Genomic DNA, 12587 nt, shown 5'->3' on the forward strand with positions numbered 1-12587 from the left:
CATGAACCCATTACGAATTCAAAATCAGTCTATCTCCTCAAGTTTACTCCATGATCCCAGTGTCCACTGCACTCTGATGAAGTGATTCCACAGATCAATGATCCTTTGAGTGAAGTAATTTTTCCTCATCTCTGTTTCAAATCTGTTACCCCTAACCATGACCTCTCATTCTGGATTGTCCACACGAGGAAACACCCTCTCTGTCTCTACTTTGTCAATCCCCTTCAGCACCTTTTATACCTCAGTTCGATAAATTCTAACGAGTCGAGGCCTAAACTGCTTAACCTCTCCACCTAAGATAAACCTTTCATCTTTGGAATTAATCCAATGAACCTTCTCCGATCTGAGCTCAATTAAATTACATCTTTCCTCAAATACAGGAGACCAAATTGACATGGCCTCACCACTATACATTGTACAATATACATAGCCCTCCACTATGCGAACATTGTACACCCAATATAGCTTTTCATTACATACTTGATAAGCATATTTGTCATTATGTACTCAATCTAGACCCTAATTCATGTTTAATAATTACAGAGTCAGTGCATACCACTATTACACTCTATTCCTTTAACACTCTACATCTCTGTGCATATATTGGAAGCTGCATATATTAACCCACAGAGTCCTGTTCTATGCAAAGAGAAAGAACGTGTACACGTACTGCACCTGTTTCAACTCGGCAAAGCAGGCGACAGCCATTCACTGATTAATTTTTCAGGGCGATGCTTTGGCCAATCATTGAAATGTAAAACAACATCTGACAGGTAACTGTCAATCATCACTGAATGGTGCATTCTCCATGGCAACACCTCAACTAACAAGCGGCCACTTCCCACCTGATCAGCACTGTCCACTTGCCCAGTTTAAAAGTTGATTATCAAGAATAAACATTGCTACTGTAAGGGAAACGATACACAAGCAGGGGATTGAGAATCTCATCAGGCCAGATGACCGACTCTGAGCTGGCTGAAAAGGTCAAGTTTGTTTCTCTCCTTAGAGGGGTATTGTTCATTTTTTTTGCAAATTGGCTCGATGAGTGCAAGATGAACAGCTTTGACCAAAAAAAGCGGCTTTTTCTTTAGCGATCTGATGTTTGTTGAAAGGCCATCCCAGAGTGCTGTCTGAGAATGTCGTGGAGTAGTGAAAGGCTGCAGCCAATTCGTCAGGCCCCCACCACCACACAGAGAAATGAGCAGATCTCCCGCGTATGGTTAGGGGGGTTGAGAGTGAAGTTGGTGAAAATTAAACCAATTTCATGTGTGCCTCAGAACGAGCTGACAAAAGGTTTTCTGATTCTGTGCTTACAGCCCCTGATCCCTGTTCTTTGAAACAGATGAATGGAAAATGAGAGGTTGATGAGCACAGGAGTGGAAAACCCTGAATACCTCCCTACCTAAAAGGATTCTTCCTGGGACAGAACTCGTGTCTCCAATGGAACAAGTTCTGGAGCCTGATCTTTCTCTTTTATCATCAGTTCACAGGTATTTTACGTAGTCATTATTCATTCAGTGCTGACAAACAAACCTGGGCTTTTCCAGGTCACACTGTTGGTGAGTCGCATTGGCAAGGACTTGGCTGAGCTGATGACCAATTTTCCTCTTTTATTTCTATATTGGTTAGCAACTCCAAATAAAATTAAAAATCTGCCAGCCCATTATACTCACTCGAGTATCAGGTCTGAATGTTACCTGCCAACAGTGTGACAGAGCCATTACGGCACACAAGAAGACCAATCGGCCCATCAATTCCATGCCCACTCTCTGGGGAGCATTCATCAGTCCCACTTCCTCTCCCCAACTCAATCCCTGTAGCTTTGCAGTTTATTTCCCATCTGATTTCCAATTAAGAATCTCCGGTTAGACCTCCCCCCATCCCATGTAGACAGTAAATTCCAAGACATTATCCCCTGCTGAGTGAAAGTATATTTCTAATTCACATCCCTAACCTCAAAACTTTCAATCATTGTTTCTTGACCCTCATAGGGAGTCTCAGGACTTACGTTCACTCCTAAAAATGATTGGATTTAAAACATTGTCACCCGATACTTCACTTCATAAGAAGCGAAGATCGACACTGAGTTTCTCTGAAGTGAAAGTTTATATTCATTCATCCAATTAGATTGCAGGGGGGAGAAAAGGAAAAGACTTACATTTGTATGGCACCTTTAATGGTTTTGCAACTTTTAAAGAACCTTTGAAATATCCTGACGGCAGTGAACTAGGAAATATGACAGCCAGTGTACACAGAGCAAGCTCCAACGTGCAGCAATGTGTGATAATGATTGGATATTTTGTTCCACAACAAATTGAAGTATAAATATTGGCTGGGAAACCATCGGGATGATTTATACTTGTCTTCAAAATTACATCCACATGAGCAGTCAGACTGGGCCACAGTTTACCATCACATCCATATGACTGTCTCCCTAACAGTGCAGTGCTGCCTCATCCATCAGTGCTGTAGCAGGAGAGTTGGCTTTAAGTATTGTCAAAATCCTCTGACTCAACAATTGCAGGGTAGCCAGCTGAGCCAGGGCTGTTAGCAAAAGCCTGGATTCCAGTCTGTGTGTTAGGCCTTAGACCTGGACTCCAGTCTGTTCATTTGGCCTTAGGCCTAAAGGCCTAGACTCCAGTCTGTTTGCTAGGCCTAAAGACCTAGATTCTAGTCTGTTTGCTTGGCCTTAGGCCTGGATTCCAGTCTGGTTGCTAGGCCTAAAGGCCTGGATTCCAGTCTGGTTGCTAGGCCTAAAGGCCTGGATTCCAGTCTGTTTGCTAGGCCTAAAGACCTAGATTCTAGTCTGTTTGCTTGGCCTTAGGCCTGGATTCCAGTCTGGTTGCTAGGCCTAAAGGCCTGGATTCCAGTCTGGTTGCTAGGCCCAAAGGCCTGGATTCCAGTCTGGTTGCTAGGCCCAAAGGCCTGGACTCCAATCTGGTTGATTGAAATAAAGACCGTGCGGTTGTACAGGAGTCCCCTCTGAGGGCACTCTTTGTAGTCACTGAGGGTAGTGGTTCCTCTTGTGGGAGACAGCCAGGGAGAGGTCTGCAGCAACATGGGAAGTGAGGTGAGTGGGGGGGGGGGGGTGGCGGATGACGGGATGGAGGAAGGTCAGGAAAGCTATAGCTACAGGAGGTTTAATAGTCAGGGGAACAGACATGTATTTCTGCAGCTGCTGATGTGACGCCAGGATGATGTGTTGCCTCCCTGGGGCCAGGGTCAAGGAGATCACTGAATGGCTGCAGGGTATTTAAGGACCAGGAGGAATGGGGTAGAGGAGTGGTCAAGAAGATTGGTGCCAACGACATGGGTAATAAGTTGGATGAGAACCCCGAGAAAGATTTTTAGGGTGTTGGAAATAAACATTGACTGGAGGAACTTTGGTGTAGCAGTGTCTGGATAGTTCCTAACAGGCTAATGAGTAATTGGAATGGGAGGATGGAGCAGTTGAATGCCTATCTGATGAGTGGGGAGTGCATTGGGACCAGTTCTGGAGGAGAGGAGGCCAGTATAAAATGCAGGGAATTGTAGCTCGACAGAACCAGAAACGCTAACACCTAAGGGAGGGACTTAAGGGATGGGAGAGTGAGTGTAGGTTCAAAAGCCGAAAGCAATGCTGGGAAAGGAATGAAAAGTGAAACGCCTTCCTCAGTGATTTTAATAAACTCCGAGACTTGGACGGAGCAAGCTATATTACAAAGTTAGAAAATGATACACGATTCCCGATCAGGGTAGCGAGAAGCTTTGCAATATTACACACGAGGTGGTGAAAACACAGCACATGGGGGATAAGTGAGGAAGTGTAATGTTGATGCATTGCGAGAAGATGGCATATAAAGAGATCTCCCTATAAATAGCTGAAGAGTATCGATGAGCAGAGAAATGTGTTTATGTTCAAAACCTTCGAGGTGAGAGATTTGCAAAGCATTTTTTATTTATGTTCATTTACAGGATATGGGTGTCACTGCCAGGCCAGTAGATATTGTCCATCCCTAATCACCCTGAAGATGTTAGTGGACATCTGCAGTCAGTGGGGAGTAGGTGACCCAAAGGACTGTTCGGGAGGACATCCTTGGCCCCAAGACCTTCATCAATGCTTCAGCAATGACTTTCCCTCATTGTAAGGTCAGAAATAGGGATGTTCGCCGATGATTGTACCATGTTCAGCACCATTCACAACCCCCACCTCAGAGACTGAAGCAGTCCATGTTCAAATGCAACAAGGTTAAAAATCACACAACACCAGGTTATAGTCCAACAGGTTTAATTGGAAGCACTAGCTTTCGGAGCACTGCTCCTTCATCAGATGGCCACTACGCTCCGAAAGCTAGTGTCCTTCCAATTACACTTGTTGGACTATAACCTGGTGTTGTGTGATTTTTAACTTTGTACACCCCAGTCCAACACCGGCATCTCCAAATCATAAATGCAACAAGACCTGGACAATTTCCAAACTTTAGCTGAAAAGTGGCAAGTTATATTCATGCCAGACAAAAGCCGGGCAATGACTACCTCCGATAAGAGACAATCTACCGCTCCTTGACATTCAATGGCGTTACATCACTGAATCTCCCAGTATAAACATCCATGGGATCACCTTTGAGCTGAAACTCAACTGGACTCACCACATAAACACTGTGGCTGCAAGAGCAGGTCAGAGGCTAGGAATATTGCAGCGATTAACTCACCTCCCGACTCCCCAAAGCCCATCCACCATCTACATTCCTGATGAAGAGCTTATGCTCGAAATGTCAACTGTCCTGCTCCTCGGAGGTTGCATAACCAACTGTGCTTTTCCAGCATCACACTTTTTGACTCTGATTTCCAGCATCAGCAGTCCTCTCTTTCTCCCATCATCTACCAGGAATAAGTCAGGAGTGTGATGGAATACTCTCCACTTGCCTGGATGGGTGCAGCTCCAACAAGACTCAAGAAGCTTGACATGATCCAGGACAAAGTAGCCCTCTTGATTGGCACCACATCCACAAACATCCACTCCATCCACCACCAACGCTCAGTAGCAGCAGTCTGTACTATCTTCAAGGTGAACTGCAGTAATTCACCAAAGATCCTCAGACAGCACCTTCCAAACCCACGACCACTCTCATCGAGAAGGACAAGGGCAGCAGTTACACGGGAACCCCACCCCCTGCAAGTTCCCCTCCAAGTCACTCACCATTCTGAATTAGAAATATGTCACCATTCCTTCAGTTCATAGGTTGGAAATCTTGGAATTCTCCCCTGACAGCATTCTAGGTCTACCTCCAGCACCTGGATTACAGCAGTTCAAGAAGGCAGCCCACCACCACCTTCTTCAGGGGCGACTAGGGATGGACAATAAATGTTGGCCCAGCCAGCGACACCAAATCCCATGAGTTAATAAAAGAAATTCTCGGATTTTGAGCAAAATTTGTGTTTATTGGCTTCACAAATGGAAGAATAAAGTGACAATATTTTGTTCCGAGTCTTGGTAACTCACTGACTGGATTACAATTAGAGCAATGGGGAAAGATCTGGGCACCACACTTCAAGAAAAATGTAAATGCCATGGAGAGAGGGTTTATGTGAGCTTTTTGTAGGAATGAGAGTGTGCAATTACGAGGAGAGGCTGGTAAAGTGAAACCTTTAGTGAGGGTTAAAAGGTGACCCCAGGGAAACTTTCAAGATGCTGTGGGATTTTAGTTGAGTAAGGAAGGAGAAAGTATTCCCTTTGGTGAATGAGGTCAGAAATTGAAAACAATTAGAAGAAGATCAAGAACAGAGATGAGGAAGACAATCCTCCTTTGGAGAATTGGTGTCTTCACCTGATATGCTGATCGGTTCAATAAATCATTTAAAGACGGAATTGTGCAGGTGTTTAAGGATGTGGAACTTATAGAGTCACTGACAAAGGGGCAGCTTGTATACAGGACAGCTCCCATGAGCCAGAAGATCCCATCCTTCCCCCACCCCAAAGAAGGCCACTCAGCACATCGTTTCTCTGCTAGCCCTTTTCAGGAGTTGACTCCATCACTGTACTCCCACTCCCCCCCCCCCACAACAACTCAATCTCTTTGTTTTCTCTTCAGGTGCTTCTGTAACTCTGGTTTCTGGAAATCACAGTTACATCGTCCTCCACCACACTCTCGGGCCGTGCAGTCCAGATTTTAACCATTGCCTGAGCAACCAGGGCTTTCCACAGCCCACCTTCTGTTCTTTTGCCAATTTAGAGGTGACATGGTGGCTCAGTGGTGGGCACTGCTGCCTCACAGCGCCAGGGACCCGGGGTCAATTCCACCCATGGGTGACTGTCTGTGAGGAGATGGTACATTCTCCCTGTGTCTGCATGGGTTTCCTCTAGAAGCTCTGGTTTCCTCCCACAGTCCAAAGATGTGTGGGTTAGCAATGGGAAATGCAGGATTGTGTGGGGGAGTGGGGGGTGGGTGCTTGAGTGAGATGCTATTTGGAGGGTCAGGGTGGTCTTGATGAGCCAGATGGCCTGCTTCCATACTTTAGGGATTCAATGATCTTCAGCTGGTATCTATGATTCTGAATCCTTGACCCATTGGGAATAGTTTCTCTCTGTTCACTCTATCAAGATATTCCTGTTGTTTTACATGAAAACCTGTACTCACTCCATTTGTTTGAAGCCTTGAACATTTTCAGCTCAATGAAGCTAAACTCTTGTTCCAGACAAAGAGCTGTACTCTGTCGGTTTGCTCAGTATGAAAGCTTGTACTTTCCGTATTTGTTTGATTAGTACTGAGTTAATTTAACTTGTATTCTTTTGTTAACTTACAATCATTTAAAAGAATAAAAGCAGCTAAAAGCTGAAAGCCATGCAGTCAAACATTGAACATTGCTCTCCTTTGGAGTTGTATGAAAATACACCAATCAGAGTCTATTAGCCAACCAGTCAGCATCCTATTTCTCATCCAGTAGAAGTTATTGTTCCCATGGAGATGTGGTATTCTTGGCATCTGTCCTGCTGAGAGCTGGGTGAAACATTTCAGCAAGATGTCTTTTTTTTTAACCAGCAATACTCAAGTTCTGTACTACCAAGCGATAGTTTATAAAGAAATGTAAATGAAATATAGGTTATATAATAAAAATGTTTAACTGTAGAGGGATGGCAGAGTTGAAATGTATGACCATAAAATGTTGGAGCATCAGTCGGCCATTCAATCTATCGAGCATGCTCTGCCATTCAGTGAGCCTGTGGCTGTTCTGATTAGATTACATACAGTGTGGAAACTGGCCCTTTGGCCCATCAAGTCCACACCGCCCCGCCGAAGCGCAACCCACCCATACCCCTACATTTACCCCTTTACCTAACACTACGGGCAATTTAGCATGGCCAATTCACCTGACCCGCACATCTTTGTGACTGTGGGAGGAAACCGGAGCACCCGGAGGAAACCCACGCAGACACGGGGAGAACGTGCAAACTCCAGTCAGTCGCCTGAGTCAGGAATTGAACCCAGGTCTCTGGCACTGTGAGGCAGCAGTGCTAACCACTGTGCCACCGTGCCACCCCACGGTGATGATCCTCAGCTCCACTTTCCTGCCTTTTCCCCTGGATTCCTTAACTGAATAAAAATCCGGCTACTTAATGACCCAGCCTCAACAGCCCTCTACAATTATACAGGTCCACTCCCCTCTGAGAGAAGAAATTTCTCCTCACCTTTGTCTTAAATGCGCAGCCCCTTACGCTGAGATTATTCCTCCTGGTTTTAGATGCTCCCAATGCAGAAGCAACCTCTCCGCATCTCCGCTGTCAAGTCCCCAATATGTTTCAATAAGGTCACCCCTCATTCTTCTACAGTCCAATGAGTACAGGCCCAACCTATTCAACCTCTCCTCATACAGGCCCAACCCTTCCATACCTGGTACCACTGTAGTCAACCTCTCTGGACAACCTACATTGTCAGTATATCTTTCCCAAAATAAGGGGCCCGAACCTATGATCTGACTAATGCCTTGTATAATTTTAACAAAGCTTCCCTACTTTAATATTCCGTTCTCTTAAATAAAGGCCAACATTTTATTTATCTTCCCAATTTGCAATTCCCTCTATTCTATGGTTTCTGCAGCCTTTCTCCATTTAAATAATATTCAGCTCCTCTAATCTTCTGACCAAAGTGCATAACCTCACATTTCCCCACATTATATTCATCAAGCTAAGTTTAGCCTGTCCATATTCCTCTGTGCACTCAGCGTATCATATCCACCACTGGCCTTCCCACCCATTTTTGTGTTAGACAAAAACATGGCTACAGCACACTCACTTTCCTCATGCAAGCCATGAATAAATATTGTAAATAAATGTGGTCCCAGCACTGACTCTTGTGCCACTCCACAAGTTACAGGTTGACATCCTGAAAACGGCCCGCCTTACCGCCAGCTCTCGGTTTTCTATCAGTCAGCCATTCCTCTCTCCATGCTAATCGCCAGAGGCTCGGGTTCAATTCCCGCCTCAGGCGACTGACTGTGTGGAGTTTGTACAGTCTCCCCGAGTCTGCGTGGGTTTCCTCCGGGTGCTCTGGTTCCCTCCCACAGTCCAAAGATGTGCAGGTCAGGTGAATCGGCCATGCTAAATTGCCCATGGTGTTAGGTGTAGGGGTAAATGTAGGGGAATGGGTCTGGGTGGGTTGCTCTTCAGAGGGTCAGAAGATTAGAGGAGCTGAATATTATTTAAATGTAGAAAGGCTGCAGAAACCATAGAACAGAGGGATTTGCGAATTGGGAAGATAAATAACATGTTGGCCTTTATTTCAAAGAGAACGGAATATTAAAGTAGGAAAGCTTTGTTAAAATTATATAGATCATATGTTTGGGCCCCTTATTTTGGGAAAGATATACTGACAATGTAGGTTGTCCAGAGCAGGTTGACTTCAGTGGTACTAGGTATGGATGGGTTGGGCCTGTATGAGGAGAGGTTGTTGGGCTGAAGGGCCTGTTTCCACACTGTAAGTATTCTAATCGAATCTAATCAAATCTAATATTGCTTCCATCACAATAGGCTCTTATCTTATTAAGTAGCTTCATGTGCGGTACCTTTATAAGTGTCTTTTGAAAATTCAAATAAGTGACACCCACTGCTTCTCCTGTGTCTACCCTGCTTGTTACTTCCTTTTAATGAATTCTGTAAAAGTGTCAGATATGGTTTCCTGTTCATGAAGCCATGCTTGATCATATTTTATATTTCTTAATGCTCTGCCATTACATCCTTTATAACAGACCAATATTTTCCTCATCAGTACATTGTGACAATGAAGCTAATTCTAATTAAGTTAACTGGCCTACAGCTACGTTATTGTCTCTCCATTCTTGAAAGAAAAGTCCTCCATTGCCAGTTTTTCAATCCTAGATTCCCTACAGTGTGGAAACAGGCCCTTTGGCCCAACAAGTTCACACCGACCCTCTGAAGAGTAACCCACCCAGACCCATTCCCCTACCCTATTATGCTACATTTAACCCTGACTCATGCACATAACCTACACATCCCTGAACACAATGGGCAATTTAGCATGGCCAATTCATTCAACCTGCACATCTTTGGATAATGGGAGGAAACCCATGCACAGGGAGAACGTGCAAACTCCACACAGACAGTTGCCCGAGGCTGGGATCGAACCCAGGTCCCTGGCACTGTGACACAGCAGTGCTAACCACTGAGCCACCGTGCCACCCTGGAACATTCCCAGAATCTCAGGTCTCCTGGACTATTATCTAGGGGCTTCCTTCTCAACCTCTCCCCTCACCTGAAGTGCAGTCCCTCTCAGATTAAACCAGGATCGTCAGTCTCTCCCTCTCCAATGAGCGAGCAGTGCCATGACCTGGTAAGAGTGTGGTGACTTATGCCAGTGCATCCAATATCTCAGGAACTACTTTCTTGAATAGCTGAGGATGCACCCCGTATTAAAATCCTCTTCACTGCACGGATATGGAAAGGATGATTCCTCTTGTGCGAGGAAACCCTGGGTTGCTGTTTAATAAAATAAGGGGTGGTCCATTTAAGACCAGAAATGGGGAGAATTTTTTTTTTTTTCTTTTGTAAGTGTTTGGAACACTTTCTGAAAAGATAATGGAAGCTCAATCGTTTTCAATATTTCTGAGGCCAGTGTGGACTGATTCTTATGAAGCGAGAGGGTTTCAGGGGGAGGGGCAGGAATATGGAACAATCAGATCAGTCATGGTCCTGATGGAGGCGCAAACTTGAGGGGCCGAATGGCCTACACACAGAGGGTGGTACGTGTATGGAATGAGCTGCCAGAGGAAGTGGTGGAGGCTGGTACAATTTAAAAGGCATCAGGGTGGGTATATGAATAGGGAGGGTTTAGAGAGATATAGACCAAGTGCTGGCAAAATGGGATGAGATTAGTTTTGGACATCTGGTCAGCATGGACAAGTTGGAAAAGAAGGGTCTGTTTCTGTGCTGTACATCTCTATGACTCTGTGCTGATCATGTATATGCTAATTTGCTCCTAATGTGCTGTGCGGTCTTGAATAAAGTTAAAAATCACACAACACCATGTTATAGTAGGAACAGGTTTAATTGAAAGTACACTAGCTTTCAGAGAGTCGCTCCTTCATCACCTGATAAAGGAGCATCGCTCCGAAAGCTAGTGCTTCCAACTAAACCTGTTGGACTATAACCTGGTGTTGTGTGATTTTTAACTTTGTCCACCCCAGTCCAACACCGGCCTCTCCACATCAGTCTTGAATAGGCAGTAAAGTATTTGGGAAAGATGTGGTGATGAGAGGGGGAGAAAAAGGGGAAGGAGGAGGATGTTCACTCAAATACCCCAGATATTACTGAGTAGCTTTCTCAAGTATATGCGTTGATTTCTGTGTAAAATCTATGCCCTTTTAATATTTATAATATGTTCACATTAATAACCAAGTGGCTAGTGTATATGTATATAGACAGACACTAATAACTGGTGGATTTTCCTCTTTTTTCTTGTTTATTGGTGCGATGTTATCAGGGTAGATTTTGACTGAGTGTAACAGGCATCTCTTGAACCTCGTCTGTCTTTTAAATGGATGGAATCACCCAGTCAACATCTACCCCCCCCTGGTCAAGAGAGATCCCAGGCCGAGTGCGATAATATTCAGCCCACTCTTTCCGTCTCGCCCGCAGGTTCTTGCTTCTGGGTGGCGGTTCTGGACGGCAATGTCGTGGGGATCGTGGCGGCCAGGGGCAACGAGGAGGACAACGTGGTGGAGCTGCGCCGCATGTCGGTGGACTTTGAGCAGCGGGGCAAGGGCATCGCCAAGGCTCTGGGCCGCAGGGTGCTGGAGTTCGCCATGCTCAACAGCTACTCTGCGGTGGTGCTGGGGACCACCGCGGTCAAACCGGCCGCCCACAAGCTGTATGAGTCACTGGGCTTCCGCTACGTGGGCATCACTGAACATTACGTGCTGCCGGGCATGAGCCACTCCTTCCTCGAGAAGATGTTTTTCCAGCTTCGTTACCACCGCTACCGGCTCCTGGTCCGTGAGGAATAAACAGTGGCTCCCCACCGCCCCCCCCCCCCCCGGGTAACTCTCCCGCCAGCCCACACCTCCCTCCCTCTTTGTAACACCTCGATTTTATTTCTCCTCCCTAACCCTCAGAGTTCCGCCAGTTCCCTGCTGGTGGGGCGCATGGCTGGGTCCATGTTCCTCTTGTTAGACCTTCACCAGTACCATCGGTCTCTCCCTCCCTCTCTCACACACATACGCACCGCCTGTAGGATTGGGGCTGGGTTTCCCAAGGACGTGCTCCTTGGGGTCTGACTCGAGCGTGCTTGGGTTGCGCTCGCATGTCCTGTCAGTGATGCTCATTCATCAATGCTCTTTCCCCCTTCTACCATCCCCCCCACCCCGTCAATCTTACCCAGCCCAGCTTCTCCCCTCCCCACACAGACAAGCATGCCCCTCCCTCCGATGCCAGCGTTACTCCAACAGCCTTTGAGATGAGGTGGGGGGGTGGTTTGGAAAGGAAACGCACTGATTTCGCCCCCATGCTGCTGAGACAGGCAAGAGCTGCAAATGTGATGGCACTCCTCCCCTTGGCCTGATCCATGTGCACCTGGACTCCAACATGCAGGTTTTTTGTTGTTTTTCAAGAAAAAAGGAAAGAAATTTAACCTTTGGATGTGCTGCACCTGCTAAATTCGAGAGAGTGAGAGCCAGCTGCATCCAACTGTTACTCCCATTACCTTCAGCACTTGGTCAACTTAAACCTCCTGACTCAACGTTGCATATTGTCAAATAATCATTGAGTTCTTTCTCCCCTCCCTTTCTCCTGGGTAACAGTGAGTAAATCATCCGCATGCAAACCGGAGTATTCTATGCTACTGGCAGGTTTTTTTTGTTTGGTTTCCTGGGTTTTATTTTTTAATTTGCGCTTGAGCTGAATGATGTCATTAGAGTAGGAGGGAGGCTGCGGTTTCTAAGAAAATGCATCTCCCTTTCTCTTCCCTGACCCTTCTCCCCACCATATCAATGGCACAGGCAGAGTCCGGACATGGCAAGTAGGGATCAAGGAGAATGGCTCTTTCAAACAATAAAAAAGATTACATACAATCGCAAAGTCAAAATCCATAAGCAAAAAC

General features: G+C 45.9%; 1 protein-coding gene across 1 annotated transcript in view; it reads left to right on the plus strand.

The window, feature by feature from the left end:
- nat8l (N-acetyltransferase 8-like) overlaps window positions 1-11496 on the plus strand; it is a 100719-nt gene extending 89223 nt beyond the window's left edge. Inside the window, exon 3 of the mRNA XM_060842707.1 lies at window positions 11129-11496. Within this exon, the coding sequence (XP_060698690.1) occupies window positions 11129-11496 (368 nt within the window). The remainder of the gene's footprint in view (window positions 1-11128) is intronic.
- Window positions 11497-12587: the final 1091 nt, after the last annotated feature.

Source organism: Hemiscyllium ocellatum, chromosome 2 (assembly GCF_020745735.1).
Source record: "Hemiscyllium ocellatum isolate sHemOce1 chromosome 2, sHemOce1.pat.X.cur, whole genome shotgun sequence".
NCBI classification, from domain to species: Eukaryota; Metazoa; Chordata; class Chondrichthyes; order Orectolobiformes; family Hemiscylliidae; genus Hemiscyllium; species Hemiscyllium ocellatum.